Below are 15,587 nucleotides of genomic sequence, written 5' to 3'. Positions count from 1 at the left end.
TAAGCTTCAGTTAAAATCTAAAATGAAAAAAAAAATACCCTCAGATGCCCTTCAAGAAATATCATTGTTAGTTCAATTTATACCCATTTTATAAATGTTGCATTTTAAAACCCAAAAGTATCAAAAAAGGGTATTTTTTTCCTGAGGAAAAAATGTACTTGCAATTTTACCCCATAAATGGAATTACATATTTAACGGGAATGAAGAAAACACCAGTTTTTCTACACCATAATGGAAGTCTGTATTCGGAGGTTAACTTATGCTGGAAATCACACTTATCTAGACATGTGGGCGATAATTTTCAACTTATGGTTGGACCATAAGGCAGGTGTGTCGGGTCGGGCGCCCATTATAAAGACGACTTCTTCTTTCTATTTCACAGTCCAGCATTAAATTGGAAATTTCCCCCCCCCCCCCCCCTCCGCGATGAGGACAGGATTGAGCTTGGCTGTGATGCCTTTCACAATAAAACAGCTTGCTAGGCTCAAATGTTAATAATGTCCACTTGGGACAGGTAGCCAAGGGCACACAGCAGCTGTTCCCAATACGAATCGTCACCTTCCGGGCGGGGGGTGGGGGTAAGAGAAAGAGAATAAATATCCTGCAAGACACATGAGCTATAGTGTACAAGCATAAAAACTGTTGGACCTAAAGCCTCTATTACAACCATGACCTGATGTTACTGCAGAATTCCCCGCCCACTACGATCATGACTGCATTTCCAAAGTACTTCATTCGCTGAAGTGCTTTGGGACATACTGAGGATGTGAAAAATGTTACATAAATACAAGTTCTGTCTCCATACGCTGCAATTCAAAACTTCTAAAAGTTGACAATCCTTAACAATTCATTCTGATTTTATTCATGTGAAAATATTTTCTTCTTGTAGTAAGCTGCAGCGAGCATGGACACCTGCTAATAATTTTGCTCTAATCTTCCACTAAATCTCTAAGTAGCAGCTATAGAAACTTAGTTTGAACAGCGGTATGTGTCACACACACTTCACCATCAAGTCTGCGCATATATAGACCACCAAGATAGGTCACCATAGAAATGAAAATCCTGTAATTTTCAGTCATGCGCTTTCTAAATGAGATATTATTCAGACATTACTGTAATAAGTAGACACATTAGAATATTTTAGGGACCTGTTGAAGTGTCTGAACATCAAACTGCCCCTGAAATGATTTTATTAAACACATTGAAAATATCCTTTACATTCGTTTGAGGTGGAGGAGGAGATGGAGATGGAAAGTCAGCTGCTTAGTTTGAAGTCAACTTCTGTATAACTTGAGACACTTTCCCCACTGTACTTGAGGTTATGTGGAGGGCAACTGTTAAAACTGATTTCTCACGAAGGCTGGTGGATCATTAATCAGGTAGCTTGACAATTAGTTTACATCAACTTTTTTTTTTTAACACTTGTAACAATAAAGTCCAATGGTTAATATTTTAGTGGATACAATTGTCATTATATTAATCAATTCAATAAAAAGATTCAACAGAAAAGCACATGCTGGGTTACACTAGTATTTGTTACATTCTAGATCTCACACTGAAGAGGATTGAAATGTCCATTTCCTCTTTCTAGAACTACTTACACTCTCTGTTGTAGTGGCTCCATGTACAATATTTCTTTATGAAAGGTCATCTCTGAAATCATATATTCCAACACTGATCACATCCAAGTTAGGTAAACCGCATATGAAAATAAAATAGGTGATTAATTAGCCACTTCATTAACATGGAATGTGTAGTGAGCCTCGTTGAGCTTTACCCACAACCAGTTGGACTGAACTCAAACAACACTATAATCAATGCAAAGATCTGTTTATTGTTCCATCATCATCCATAATTAAAAAAAATTAGTATGTTTGGTGCTGGTATCAACCACACCCATCATCACAAGGCAACCCCAAAAAATGTAATATGCAGCTTTGTTAAGGACAACAGGAAAAATAAGTAGACGGCAATTAGGTCTAGACTTCCACATAGATTTGATTCTGCATAACCCATAAATATTCCCTCTTTTCCCATTATGTAATCCATAAAATGGATAGTTTAAAAGCTTAATAGCTGAGTAGCACTCCAATAATCCACCCATTATATCTGCCAGTATATCATATCATATTAATCAACTATGATTTAAAAATTGAATTGCACTTATGTAATCTACCACCAACATTATGTAAACAGATATAAACTTGATCGCTGGGCACATTGTGGCTTGGAAAACACTGTTTCTGGCAGCATAATTTTCAGATGGCTGAAATGAGACAAAAAAAAGGGTTAAGTAAACTGCAAGTTTAACAAAGGATTTACGTTTTTGACCCCATCTTAGGTCCTTGACTGATGAGATCCACAGGAATCTTAGCGCATCAGATAACTTGGCTCAGACACGCCCCAAAAACAAATATGTTGTATACCAACCTATGGGAATATTGACAAAACATTAATATTGTAAGTTAATAAATACATCATAATCACCTTATTTGTATGCACTGATAAAAGTATCTAGTTTCCCTTTATCCACAAGCAAAATGTAATTATTTTGGCATTACCTTAACGTCAGCTTTAGCCCATTTATTTTAGTCAAGCCATTTCTAAGCATCTACCTAGGACCCTAGAGATAAAAAGCCACCTCCCCAATCTAGAAGGATGTACTTTCAGAAAATGTTAGTGAAAACTGGCACTTCCTGCCTCCAAGACACAGGCATACATCACCATAACCTCATCTTCCACATTAGGAAATCTCTTTAAAATCAATTTACACATACAAAATAAGCACAAATGTGTTGAGTCTAAATGGCATTATACAGGTACCTTTACATAAAGAACTGATTGAGAAGCTTCCCCATAGTTATCTTTGGAAATCCCAGTCATACTGATATTATTGACCAACGAAGGCACAGCAAATAACCACTTTTGTAAAATAAAACAGGAATATGTGGTGGGGGGAGGGGGTGGAAACAATGCCAAGATGCAACATATAATCAACTGCAATTGCTGTAGGGTGGACCCTCCTTCTAATACTGACACACCAGATAGAATCACACTAGCTGATTTAAAAAAAAAATCTCTTGTCACTGTCTCTGCTTACCCATTTTCCCCGTTATTTTTGTTACCTTTTAACTTAGACTTTTTTTTTTAAAACACGGGGATCTCTTTAAAGTGAATCCTACATTACAACAGTGACTACACTTGAAAAGTACTTCATTTGCGACATCGAGGTTCTGAAAGGCGCTATATAAATGCAAGACTTTCCTTTCTCTCTAATTGCTCTCTTCAAATTGCACCAGACCAGAAATAGATGGACAGCATGTGCCCCGTTGCTATATACCCAAACCTTTCTCTTCCCTCCCCACCCGCCCCCCAACTCCCTTACTTAGCTTCATTAACTAAGTAATGTAACAAAACTGTTTCTAACTCGATGATGAAAAACAGAAAAAAAATCCTCAATTTCACAATATTCTACAGAAAACTTTTTGTTGCCGAGCTGGAAACTTGTTTTTGGAGCCTCAAACAGATCATGTTTTTGTATCTACAGAAACATTTATCAGTGTCTTCTGGAAAATTTGAAAACCTGCTCCCTCCCTCAGGGTGTCTAAATTGGAAGGAAATTCAACAAGTTAACAAATGGACATGCCATTTTTGAAGTGCAGAATGCAAGGGAAAGGGAAGATGAGCTAAAATGGGTAGAAAAATAAAATTTTAATTGCTCTCCTGTGTTTTGAAGCAGGACAAGTTTAAAACAATTGCTCTCTCTGTGTTTTCCTGGGCCAATTAAATGGTAGGTTTAAAAGTTAACAACACCGAAGCCAGAGCACTGGGATAAGCAACTGAAAAACTAAAAAGAGAAAAATAAAATCAGTCAATTGACCAAGTTTAAAATAGGGGAAAAAAAGGCTCAAGGTACACCAAAAAGCAGGAGCCGAACCACAGGGCAAGGTACGGAGATAAAGAAAAAGTCTTGAGCACACTGATGAAGGAAGACAATTCAAAACTCAGAATATAGCTACTGAATTGAATTAAATTGAAGATCAGAATGATAAAAGTGTAACCTCTCATCTATACACAACAGAAACCTGAGGATATATAAAATGAGAAAGAAATCTGACAAAGCGACTGTTTTATGCACAAGAAAAAGTCATTAATCATTAAAGCCCTCCAACCTTCTGGCAGAGGCTGGTATGCCGATAACCACACAATTTTGAAAAAGTGATTACCAGTACCCAATGAAGAGAATATAGGTAAATGCCCCTGTAACCACCCAATTCAAAATGACTAATGGCGTCCTAGGGATCTGGTGATTACATGCTTCTTGAAAAGACCTGGTGGTCACGGTTCTCACATACAGTATCACTTCCCTTGCGAGAATGAACAGAACGAGAAAGAAGATGGACAGCAGGCATTTGTTTTAAAATGCACAATGTGTGTGACTCTCATTAACTCTCTCAACCTGCCCTTACTAAAGCCTGCCAACATCATACCAGTGCCCACGGCAACTTCAAGTCCTGTAATGGACTTGGGGAGAAAGTACTGTTATAAAGCCGCAAGGGATCACACAACACATCTAACCAACACAGCAAGGTTATAGTTCCTGACATTTTCCATCTTTCAGTATTGGTTTGGCCAGTTTAGATATCTAATTAATCTGAAACTAAATTTTCCTTGCGGCAAAGGTTAACAAAAAAACACTTTAAATATACACGATCAATGCTAAGATCACAACCAATCAAATTTCTATTTCATTGATTCTGAAAGTAACAACTTTTAACTAACCAGACACTGAAAGAGAGGCGCAGAATAGGAAGTATACTTGCAGAGTGCACGTATAAGGGTGCATACACAAAACACTACAATATCAGAAAGATGACTGGGTCAGACCAACAGCATGTAATAGGATACGGGGAAAGTATAGAAAGTTGAAGTTAGCTGGATAGTCTAAATGACCTTTTCCCATTCCAATATTCCTAAATTTGATATCCTAGTTTGGTCAAATGTTGACTAGTTACTGATGTCAAGATCAAGGGAAAAAGGAACAGATGGAAGAAAGTAGACGTTTAATTGTTTGCAAATTTTTGGTGGCCAATGATAATGCTTCTGAATGTCCTAAAATAACATTCGTACTAACGGTGGAAATACATCAGGTGAGGACACAAACAGAATTACCCCCAGATAAAGATCATTGCTCAATTTATAAGTTAATTAGAAATACAGTTATACTATTGCTATATGAAAGGATGAAGTCAATCACACGGTTTCAAAGCTTGATCAAGTGTCAAAGTTAACTTTTACCAAGAGACATTTAAAATGAATCTGAACACTCCATGATGAGCTTGGTTCACTTTTATTTTGACTCTTTTACAAAGCACAGCAGAGCAAAATTCTCAAAAAATCTTCTCTTTAACTTACAGGAAAATATAATATTCTCAGATTTGGAACAGGATACATTAATTGGAAGAGTACTACTTCAGGTTTTAGGAACAGGATCTCCAAATATAGTTAATGTTGCATTTATGCCAAAAGTGATTTTCCTCCTTTAGAACTACCAGAATCAGATACAACTTAAAGAAGATCTTAACTGAACACTAGATTCCCAGTTGTACAGTAAAATAACAAGATACTGTGAAGATGAAAAAACTATTCAGGGCTGGTGGGTGTCTAGAGGACCCCAGACCCTCAGAACAGGGAACTAAAGGCAATCTAATGCCATTGATATTCCTTAAAAATCAGAGATTTAGTATAATGTGTCACCTAGATTAGCCCTTACAAATAAATATTTAACTACTCCAAGTCACTGTAAGACAACATTGGGGGGAGGGGCGGAGGTGGGGAGTTTTCTTTTAAAGAAACAAAAATAGAAAAAGCTAGAAACACACAGCAGATAAGTCAACATCCATGGAGAAGACAAACAGTCGGCATTTCAAATGTGTCCAAAATGTCGACCGTCTGTTCCCTCCGGTTATGCTGTCTGACCTGCAGTGGTTCTCCAGCTTTATTTTTGTTTCAGATGTCCAGCATTGGTATTTTGCTTTTACTGTTCTAATTTCTTTAGAAGAAAATAGTGTGTGTAAATAAATTCAACATTGTTAACAATCCTACAGTCCTTGACGACAGTTCGGGAGGGAGATGATCCAGGAAGTTCCAGTAAGGATGAAGACTGAGAGGTTACCTCGTTCAGATCAGACCAAGCCTCCACTTCTCAGCTAAAGGAAATTCAATACACGTTATTTCTCTGATTCTATTAGACTGCAGTAATCATAAATAAAATATCTGACCACTATGATACTAACAGAAACCCTGAACCAGAGAGAAATACTTACCGCCTTCAATTTGGCATGTTTGTGGGGAGACTTTTATGAGAATCTTTATACAAACTATGAAAAGAAAAACATTTTACTGAATCACTAGGGCAGACTCTCAGTGGACTCGCATAAAATGGAATTGGAATTTGATTGAAGCTGGTAAATTGTGTATTTTACTTAGAAGGTAGATCACAATCCCAATACTCTGGTTCAAGGTCTCACTGGATTTGATGCCATTAAACATAATAAAATATGTAAAATCATTGCTTTGGATGTAAAGTTAGGGTGCTATTGCTGTGATACATAGATGGCCCAAGCTTCAGTGATGATTTGGCAACCTGTCTCTCCATGTAGCTTTTTCAAAAAGTCACTGGCGCTCAGACATAAAAAGTTATGTTTTTCAAAAAGATCTTCCTGACCAGAATTAAACCAATTACAAACAGCAATGACCTCCAGTCGCCCATTATGGCCAGCTTATTCCCAACTTTGTCGGGTTGGGGGACACGTGCTGCAGATTAGAGAACTGTGCCACTTGTGACTAATGTACACAGTTCAGGATCTAGTTTACAATAAAAATGTAAACAAAATCATGTTCCAATGGAAATTTTGGTAAGCGTTAGAATTTGAGACTGACAGAATGCATACATTCAGCAAATGGGCATCTCATACAATGCAAAACTGAAACAACATGCCATAACATTCACCTCAAAGTTTTCTTGGTATAAAGCTAAAACAAGCACGAAAATATTCACTAGACTTTGAAGGAGCTACCAAAAAGATCAACGGTCCTTTAGGTTCATGGTCAATAGCGCACCATGTGCCAGACACGATCCGGTATGCTCAGTATAAACTCAGGTGCAACTACACATTTATGGAATGCTCCATAATGAATTGCAGAACACTAGCTTTAACTAAAGGACACTCATTCATTGACCCTTAAAAGGTCGGGAAAAGGGTGAATATCCTACTTCTCTTGCTTTAATCTAAATAATTCCAATTTTCATTTTAAACTGTAAATTTTAGACAATTACTTGAATATACAGGAAACTCTCTTTTTACCGGCACCTAAATAACCAGCAAAATTCAGGAGTAGGTTCAGGTAAGTTTTACTTCATATTAGTGGTCGTGTAACCGGGGTTCCTGGATCTGTGGCCGTGTAACCGGGGTTCCTGCACCTGTTGCCATGCAACAGGGACTCCTGGATCTGTGGCCATGTACGGGGCTCTCGTACCTTAGTAAGTATACCTCTCTGTAATCCGGACTTTTTGATCAACCGGCACCACGCCGGTCCCGGATAAAAAAAAAAGTGTTTCCTGTAATTCATACCATTGGACAATTATTAGTTGTATTAAGAACAAAGGCTTATTTTTTCTGGACCTTTTTGTGCAAATGCATAATCTATTTTGTGCCATCCAGCTTACATCTACATCTGTAATGTTGTATAGTTACTTTCTTAGCACTCTTAAAAAATAAACCCAATCCCACAGCAGTAATTCATACTCACCATTCCATCCATTTAGTTACTATAAAAGGTTTATTATTCTGATCAGCGCATTATGCTTACATTGTGGGGCACCAGTTATCCATAATTCTCAGAAGCAAAATGTTTAAGGGCAGAAATACAGGAGATTAGTATGCTGAAGAATAGGCATAAATATGCAAAGTAAAAACCCTTAACAGAGAGAAAGAACATTAGTTTACAGCATGACAGATTTTTCAATCATACAAGAGCATTTTTTAAAGTAAGTGAGATTTCATAAGTCTGTAAACAGCCAAAGAACAGTGCCAGTAATGAAATGGCGAGAACAATGAGCAATAAAAGGGAACATTTCATCATTGGGAAATTCTTTCCCTTTGAAATAACTCAATCAGAAACTAGAGAAGGTGGGAGGACAGAGAGAGCAATAAATGTCATAATTGCACCAGGAGAATAGGATTAGAAGATGACTTTATACGTTTACGATCTACTGAGCTGAATTTTCCACAAAATATTCATGATTCCTAACGCACTATTATTAATCAGTATTTTCCCCATGGATTGACTCATTTTATAGATAACATTTAGGATAAGAAAACATAAGAGTTACCCATTAGCAACTCAATCGATGCATTCAGAGGATGCCATAACCTACAAGGACGAAGCTCAAGCAGTTTGTGATCTGAACATACCGAATGGATCAATCCTTGTAAGAGTCCCAAGTACATGATTTATCTTTTCGGCCACGTGTGCACAATGTCGATGATTAAGTTGAAGTGACACGACAGGCCAAAGGCAATACTGGCAATTGCATTTGACCAGAGAGGTAACACAGTTTGATAGAATGATGAGGTCGGTGTTTCTATCAGTTTAGCTAGTTTATAACTTAATATGCATTGAGGATGGTGACCCTTTTACACAATTTAATGTACCAATTGGAAATTGCAGATTACTCAGTTTGATTTGGATGCGAAAAACTGGTTCTGAATTGAACAACTGGCAAATTAAATTATCTCAACCTCAGAGGAAAAGCTTGGGAACATATTAAAATAAAAACAGGCCAAAATGATAAATTGCAACAACAGCCAGACTTGCTGAGGTATCAAATGTCATCTGTAGCACTTCTTTGACAGAACAAACCAAGTTACATTTTTTACCTTTTTGAAAATCTTGCAATAAATAAAGCTGTCGAGGGAATGAGTTTCCTCAGCTATCCAAATTATCCCTAAGCAAATGTCATGCTGCCATTGCCCAAAATGAAATTTAATATTCTGGATTACAATCTACCTGTCAAAAATGCAGATCAAATTTGACAGCGTTAGTAATAAATCAAACAAACATAACCAGGTCCTTACATGTAGCTCCACTGAAAGCAGCTAGAATGGTAGAAAAAACAACATCAGGAGACTGTGTGGCATCAACAGATGTATGGAGCCCTTTCTTTTGGTAATAAGAAATCAGAGGTTTGGTTTGGGTATGGTAAACAACAAGACGAGATTTTAATGTTTGTTCATTGTCATCCGAGCGTTGTATCAAAGGTTCACCAGTTACCTTAGTACAAAAACAAAAATACAAAAATTAATAACTACACTGTACACACAAACCAGTCTTTAAAAAAAAAAAACTCGTCTTAAGAGAACACTTCTAATATAGAACCTCTGATGTACAATTTGGAGCAAGTTTGGTTTGTAACGGAAGAGAAAGTTTTCTCTCTCCCTCACAATCTACTGTTCATTAAAACATTATTTTTGTCTACAAACTTAAAGAAGAAATTGGGATACATAGAGGCCCTAGAAAAGGGTCAGAGGATGGCCACTTGATTAATACCTAGCCTAAAAACCCTTAGCTATCACAGTAGGGTCGCTAGCTGGGTCTCTTTACTCTAGGAAAGCACAGACTTCAGAGAGACTTTATTGGTGTATTTAAGATAATAATGGGACTAGATTGTGTACATGTGGACAGATTATTTGGAACTAATTAAGTTAGTGAGAATGAGGGAATTGCATACATGTGTCAGGAGGTTTTTCTTTTCCCCAGAGGATTATTGATTTTTGGAATAGCTTGCCAGAGCGTTGGATGAAGATTTGTGCAAAATTTCAAAAGGGAGTGGGACAAGTTCCCAAAGGTGGCTGAATTCAATGGGATGTTGGGCAACATACTTCATAGAATCATAGAAATTTATGGCACAGAAGAAGGCCTTCCGACCCATCGTGTCTGTGCCGGCCAAAAAAGAGCTATCCGGCCTAATCCCACTTTCCAGCACTTGGTCCGTAGCCCTGTAGGTTGCAGCACTTCAAGTGAATATCCAAGTACTTTTCAATGTGATGAGGGTTTCTGCCTCTACCACCCTTTCAGGCAGTGAGTTCCAGACCCCCACCACCCTCTGGGTGAAAAAAGTTCTCCTCAACTCCCCTCTAAACCTCCAACCAATTACTTTAAATCTATGCCCCCTGGTTATTGACCCTTCTGCTAGGGGAAATAGGTCCTTCCTATCCACTCTACCTAGGCCCCTCATAATTTTTATACACCTCAATTAGGTCTCCCCTCAGCCTCCTCTGTTCCAAAGAAAACAACCCCAGCCTCTCCAATCTTTCCTCATCGCTAAAATTCTCCAGTCCTGGCAACATCCTCGTAAATCTCCTCCACACCCTCTCTAGTGCAATCATATCTTTCCTGTAATGTGGTGACCAGAACTGCACGCAGTACTCTAGCTGCGGCCTAACTAGTGTTTTATACAGTTCTAGCATAACCTCCTTGCACTTATATTCAATGTCTCGGCTAATAAAGGAAAGTATCCTGTATACCTTCTTAACCACCTTATCTACCTGTCCTGCTACCTTCAGGGATCTGTGGACATGCACTCCAAGGTCCCTCTGATCCTCTACATTTCTCAGTATCCTACCATTTATTGTATATTCCTTTGCCTTGTTAGTCCTCCCCAAATGTATTACCTCACACTTCTCTGGATTGAATTCCATTTGCAACCTTGCTGCCCACCCGAGCAGTCCATTGATATCTTCCTGCAGTCTACAGCTTCCTTCCTCACCATCAACCACACGGACAATTTTTGTATCATCTGCAAACTTCTTAATCATGCCCCCTACATTGAAGTCTAAATCATGGTCATTGTTATCTCCTGGAGCCCGTTTTTGATTGCCTTCCAAGGTTGGAGAGGCATTTCCCAGAATTTAATCTGTTTTTTTGCCTCTCCCAGAAGATGACATGGCTGGTGGCGAGTGGGAAGTATTGGGGATCATGTTGCTTAGCTGCAATATGGCTGAATGGGCCGGCCTCGATGGACCAGCTGGTCTTTTTCGGTCCGTCTTTTCGTTTGTTTGTAAGGAGAGGATCACAAAAGAATTTTTTTGCAATTATTTGTTTTCCACAACTTTATACAAGCTTACATGTTTAGCTACGCTACATTTTATTCTCACGATAGCTGCGTCAGTTTGTTGGCACAGCGGGGCACACACTTGTAAACAGCAATGCACACTGGGATGCAGGCAGAAATTTGTTGGCAGTGGCCAGAAGTGGTGGAAAGGAGTCACTGTCCCTTAACTGTGGCCTTTCTTGTACTGCACAGCCATCCATCTTTCATGGAGATGGGTAACAGCCGAGAAGCTTCCATGAATGGGCAAGGTAACCTCCAATTCTAGATGGCGCCGATGAAGATGGCTGCCGTCCTTGCGGGCTCCGTGCATACCAGCAGCTAAGTGTCCTTTGCTGCTTGGTGCGCTCGGCTCGTTAAGAAAAAAGCATTTCACTGACTGGATTTCACTTGTTGTATTTGGTTATGTGACAAATAAAATTGAAATTGAAATTGAAATTGAATCATGTAAAATCCATTTCAATTTTCTTACAACCATATTTGTTCGGGAGAGGGCTTTGCATGATAGTACTAATTGTGTCAACCAATCTAGTAGTTCCTCTTCCCTCCCCCCCCCCCCCACTCCCATCTTCTAGTGAGAAGGCATGGGCTTGGTTCTGCAAGGATTGAGCAGTAGTCATGGTCTTTATGGCCTCTATAAGATTGTCCAAAACATCAAGATATGATGATATGAATTTGTTAATTAACTGTTCGGCATCAAGGGCCAATTATGACTTTCTATCATTTTGGGCCAAGTTCTGAATCCACGCATTCTTGGGACCTCCTCACTGCAATCAAATTGGGAAAGGGGGCCATTAAATCCAAGAATATTTTCAATAAGAATCAGATCTTTCTCCAAACGGTTACTACACAGTATTTCTGGAAACACCATACTCTGTTCTGGAGGTCTCCATGTGGCCAAATGCAGGTAGGCTCCAGTTGCTACACCCAGCTCTGGGTTGTTTTTGCAGATGCCTGTCACAATTTTAGGGCTTCACAAGCTATTGCCCATAGTCAGTGGCAGAAACTACTCCCATAAGCGAACACTTGCTCCTTACAAACTGAAGTGTGACCATCTCTGCTATTGCAGTGTTACCCAGGGTTGAAAACGTTACTATAATTAGCTACTGGAAATGTTATGAGCTCTCTTGTGTTCTTAAAGCCTTAACACCTTCCAATCAGGCCACGAGACTTAGGCTGTAAACTACAAATCACGTTTAGTAGCCAAAAGTCAATACAACAGATTTCATTTGATTACAGACTTTTAACTTGCATCACCCCAGTACAAAAATAACAAAAGATACAATACTTTGCCAACTCTCAATACTGAACATGGACCATTATAAGGTTTGTTTAACCACCAAGAACCCTTCACGAGTTGTTTCAGAAGATGTTCGGGAGTGAAGGGGTTGATTATCATATGTAATATTTTGTGCTCAGTTGCTGGTCTGTGAAATCTAGATTTACTCTTGTGTTCATTGCCAGGGAAAAGGAACAGGTAACTTTCTCTAATCCCTCAGATAAGAAGTTGTAACCATAGGCATATATTGTGGATGTGGTATTGCTAGTAGAGGATTTTAAACCAATTCTGAATGTGCACTCCAAGGACATTTTGTTTAGTATGGAGTGGGAACGTGCCAGTCCATTCACTCGAACACCTTTTCACATCCATGGAGGCTCTCAACATGAGGAATTGAGTTGTTAAAGTGGTACATCATAATGAACACACAAGTGTACAAAACCCAATTTAAATTTGATAACTATATACTTGAGAACCACACACATAAAACACCTGAAGGCAACCACAAAGGTGGCTGTTAAAGCAGTTTTACTTCATCTATAAACACGAGCAGAAATTCATTTGTTAAATGCAAGTGAGTCAAAAGCCAACTTAGATAACTACACCCATTAATGCTTAGGGAAGATTTATTTTTCTTTACTTGAACGTATTTGTTTTTAAGAACTGCTTAGTCTGTAGACTGTGAAAACTAGTCTTTTGGAAGGATTGCCAGTAGGATGCAAATGCAGAGTTTTGGGAAATATTCAAATATATTTGACTGCTTAATTTGGAATGATTCTTATTGTATAATTTACAGTGTGTAATACCAAGGACAATGCACAACTAATCATGGTAATTCCTGATACATACATCATCTTTCATTGACTCTTTGGGTGGGTTATATAATTCATGGTAGCTGCGTCCACTGGTCGGGTGAATCAGTCTGTAAAATAAAAGTGTATGCGGTTGCAACAGCACTTTCCTCATAAAAGTCAATGCAGTCAGCATTCGGTGTGTTACTTTCACAAACACTTTTCACTGGATAGCATTTGCCTCACTTCAAAGTCACCATCACACACAGTTAACTGCCCGGAAACATTAAGTAAGCCTATAGTGTCAATACCATCAAATTCTATAATGAAATAGGGATCTTAAACTAAATAAATAAAGTCAAAGTAATAATGCTTTTATCAGGCCAAAGCCCCTTGTTCCAGTACAAAACTGCTGGAGACAGCCATATAGCCATTAGATATTCCTAAAATGAATTGTTGGATACAGTACAGCAGTTCTTTTAAGAACCTAAAGTAATGTTTTTTGCCGTAACACATCCCTAACATTTTAGTGGATAAATATGCTGCTTAGTATGGTGCTGAGCCACAAAGATCAGTTGCTATCTCTTACATACACAGACACACACAGACTAGTTTGTTGTAAGTATGATTATTTGAAAAGTTTCCAGATGGCAAAAATACCTCTTTAAACAGCCAATTAACCAAGTTGCCAGTAAGCTAATGATGGTATGTGCATTAATCAGCACTTTTACACCCAACTGGTCACTGATATCTCATTCTATAAAAGATTGAACACATTGAATTTCAATTATTCTGTTCAACACAAATAGTTACTATACAAGACTGAACACACAGCCCAAAATACCACAATTTTGAAGGTTCAGTATAACTAAGCAATAGTTGTAATCGGGTCGCATCCACTCACCCAAGTACGACAACAAAGAATTCTTTATGCACTCTTTTTGCAGATAATCCAACGCTTGAATATTTAACAGCCACCTCCTGCCCAAACGAAGAGCTAAGCAATAAGCAGTACACTCAACTCAGCTCCCCAATAATATTACTTGTGGTGTGGTACTGAACTAATGGAGGCTAGAAGGTCCCAGGATTGTTCCTTTAGCTGATTTCCCCAATGGAGGCACAACTGGCTTCTTGCAACAGGCTAAAAATAGGGTAAAATTAAAAAATTCTCTGATCCAGGCAAAACACGTCTTGCTGAATTAGTTAAGCATTTGTGAAGACTCAACCATCAATATTCAAATCTGAGCTGACCTAGCAAAATGGATTATGTAACAAGCAATTATGTAATAAACAAGAAAAAAAACTATTTGTTACCTGCCACAGATCCTATTTAGCAGCAAGGCATCATCAATCTTAAACTCCAGCACAGAGTCCAGCTTCTCAGATCGCTTTTCCAATTGTTTATCAAACTGTAACAAGACCACAATTGACTAAGACAAGGCAAGGGTTGAGTTACATGTCTTTCAGCCATCTATAGCTTTTGAAACCCCCTTTTGGAACACAATTTAAAAACATGCTTAAAGCCTTTTAACCAATGCCCCATCCACTGGCTACTGGCCCACTCTCAGATCGCAATCCAAACGAATGCAAAACGAGCTGCATCTACGATGATAGCCCTGGAATCACACCGCCACTTCCTCCCCAGCTTCCCCCCAATTTTCCCTCCATTGTGGGGAATTATCTGGCCGCCATTCAGCAACTTGGGTAAACGATAACAAGAAAAGTGACGTGACTGATCACGGCAATCACTGCAGCATGTGTAAATGAAGCGCCACAACAGGTAAATATGACTCTGTATTAGGGTACAACCCAACCAGATAGGAAGCAAACTGGGTTTGTGCAAGAGTACATTCTAAATGAACCAGTAAACTAGCACCCACTATCACTTCAGTTACAATAAACTTGCTCTGTTAGCCTAGTACTAATTTTCTGCCACTAGACAAGCTATGTAAAGCATGCCTGCACCACCCATTGTATAAAATGGGTACTGCACAAACTTTTCACAACTTGCATTTACATAGCGCCTTTAACGTAGAAAAATGTCCGCAGGCATGTCATAGAGATGTAATCAGAGAAAATTTAATGAAGGAGGAGCTTTCAGGAGAGGGTAACCAAAAGCTTGGTTAGATGTGGTTTTTAAGGAAGGTCTTAAAGGAAGATAGGGAGGTGAAGAGGCAGAGGGGTTTAAGATGGGAATTCCAGAACGTGATGCCTAGATGGCTGAAGGCATGACTGCCAAAGGTGGGGCAAAGAGATGGGGACAATGCACAAGAGGCCAGGAGAGCATTGGAATAATCAAGTCTGGAGGTGACCAAGGTTTGGATGAGGCTTTCGGTGGCAGGTG

General features: G+C 38.8%; 1 protein-coding gene across 3 annotated transcripts in view; it reads right to left on the bottom strand.

The window, feature by feature from the left end:
* Positions 1 to 1,814: 1,814 nt before the first annotated feature.
* ak2 (adenylate kinase 2) overlaps positions 1,815 to 15,587 on the bottom strand; it is a 122,322-nt gene continuing 108,549 nt past the window's right edge. For 2 of the 3 annotated variants that reach the window (XM_085962702.1, XM_085962700.1), the window contains 4 exons: positions 14,558 to 14,652; positions 13,302 to 13,374; positions 9,141 to 9,336; positions 1,815 to 6,209 (listed from right to left, as the gene is read on the bottom strand). In XM_085962702.1, coding sequence (XP_085818828.1) covers positions 6,181 to 6,209; positions 9,141 to 9,336; positions 13,302 to 13,374; positions 14,558 to 14,652 — 393 coding nt within the window. In that variant the 3' untranslated portion in view covers positions 1,815 to 6,180. Of the gene's footprint in view, positions 6,210 to 7,819; positions 9,337 to 13,301; positions 13,375 to 14,557; positions 14,653 to 15,587 lie in introns of those variants that run through there. The other variant, XM_085962701.1, reaches the window with a different exon arrangement.

This window comes from Somniosus microcephalus, chromosome 20 (genome assembly GCF_052327205.1).
Source record: "Somniosus microcephalus isolate GS21.2 chromosome 20, FLI_Smic_1.0, whole genome shotgun sequence".
NCBI lineage: Eukaryota > Metazoa > Chordata > Chondrichthyes > Squaliformes > Somniosidae > Somniosus > Somniosus microcephalus.
This window is presented reverse-complemented; position numbering and strand designations above follow the sequence as displayed.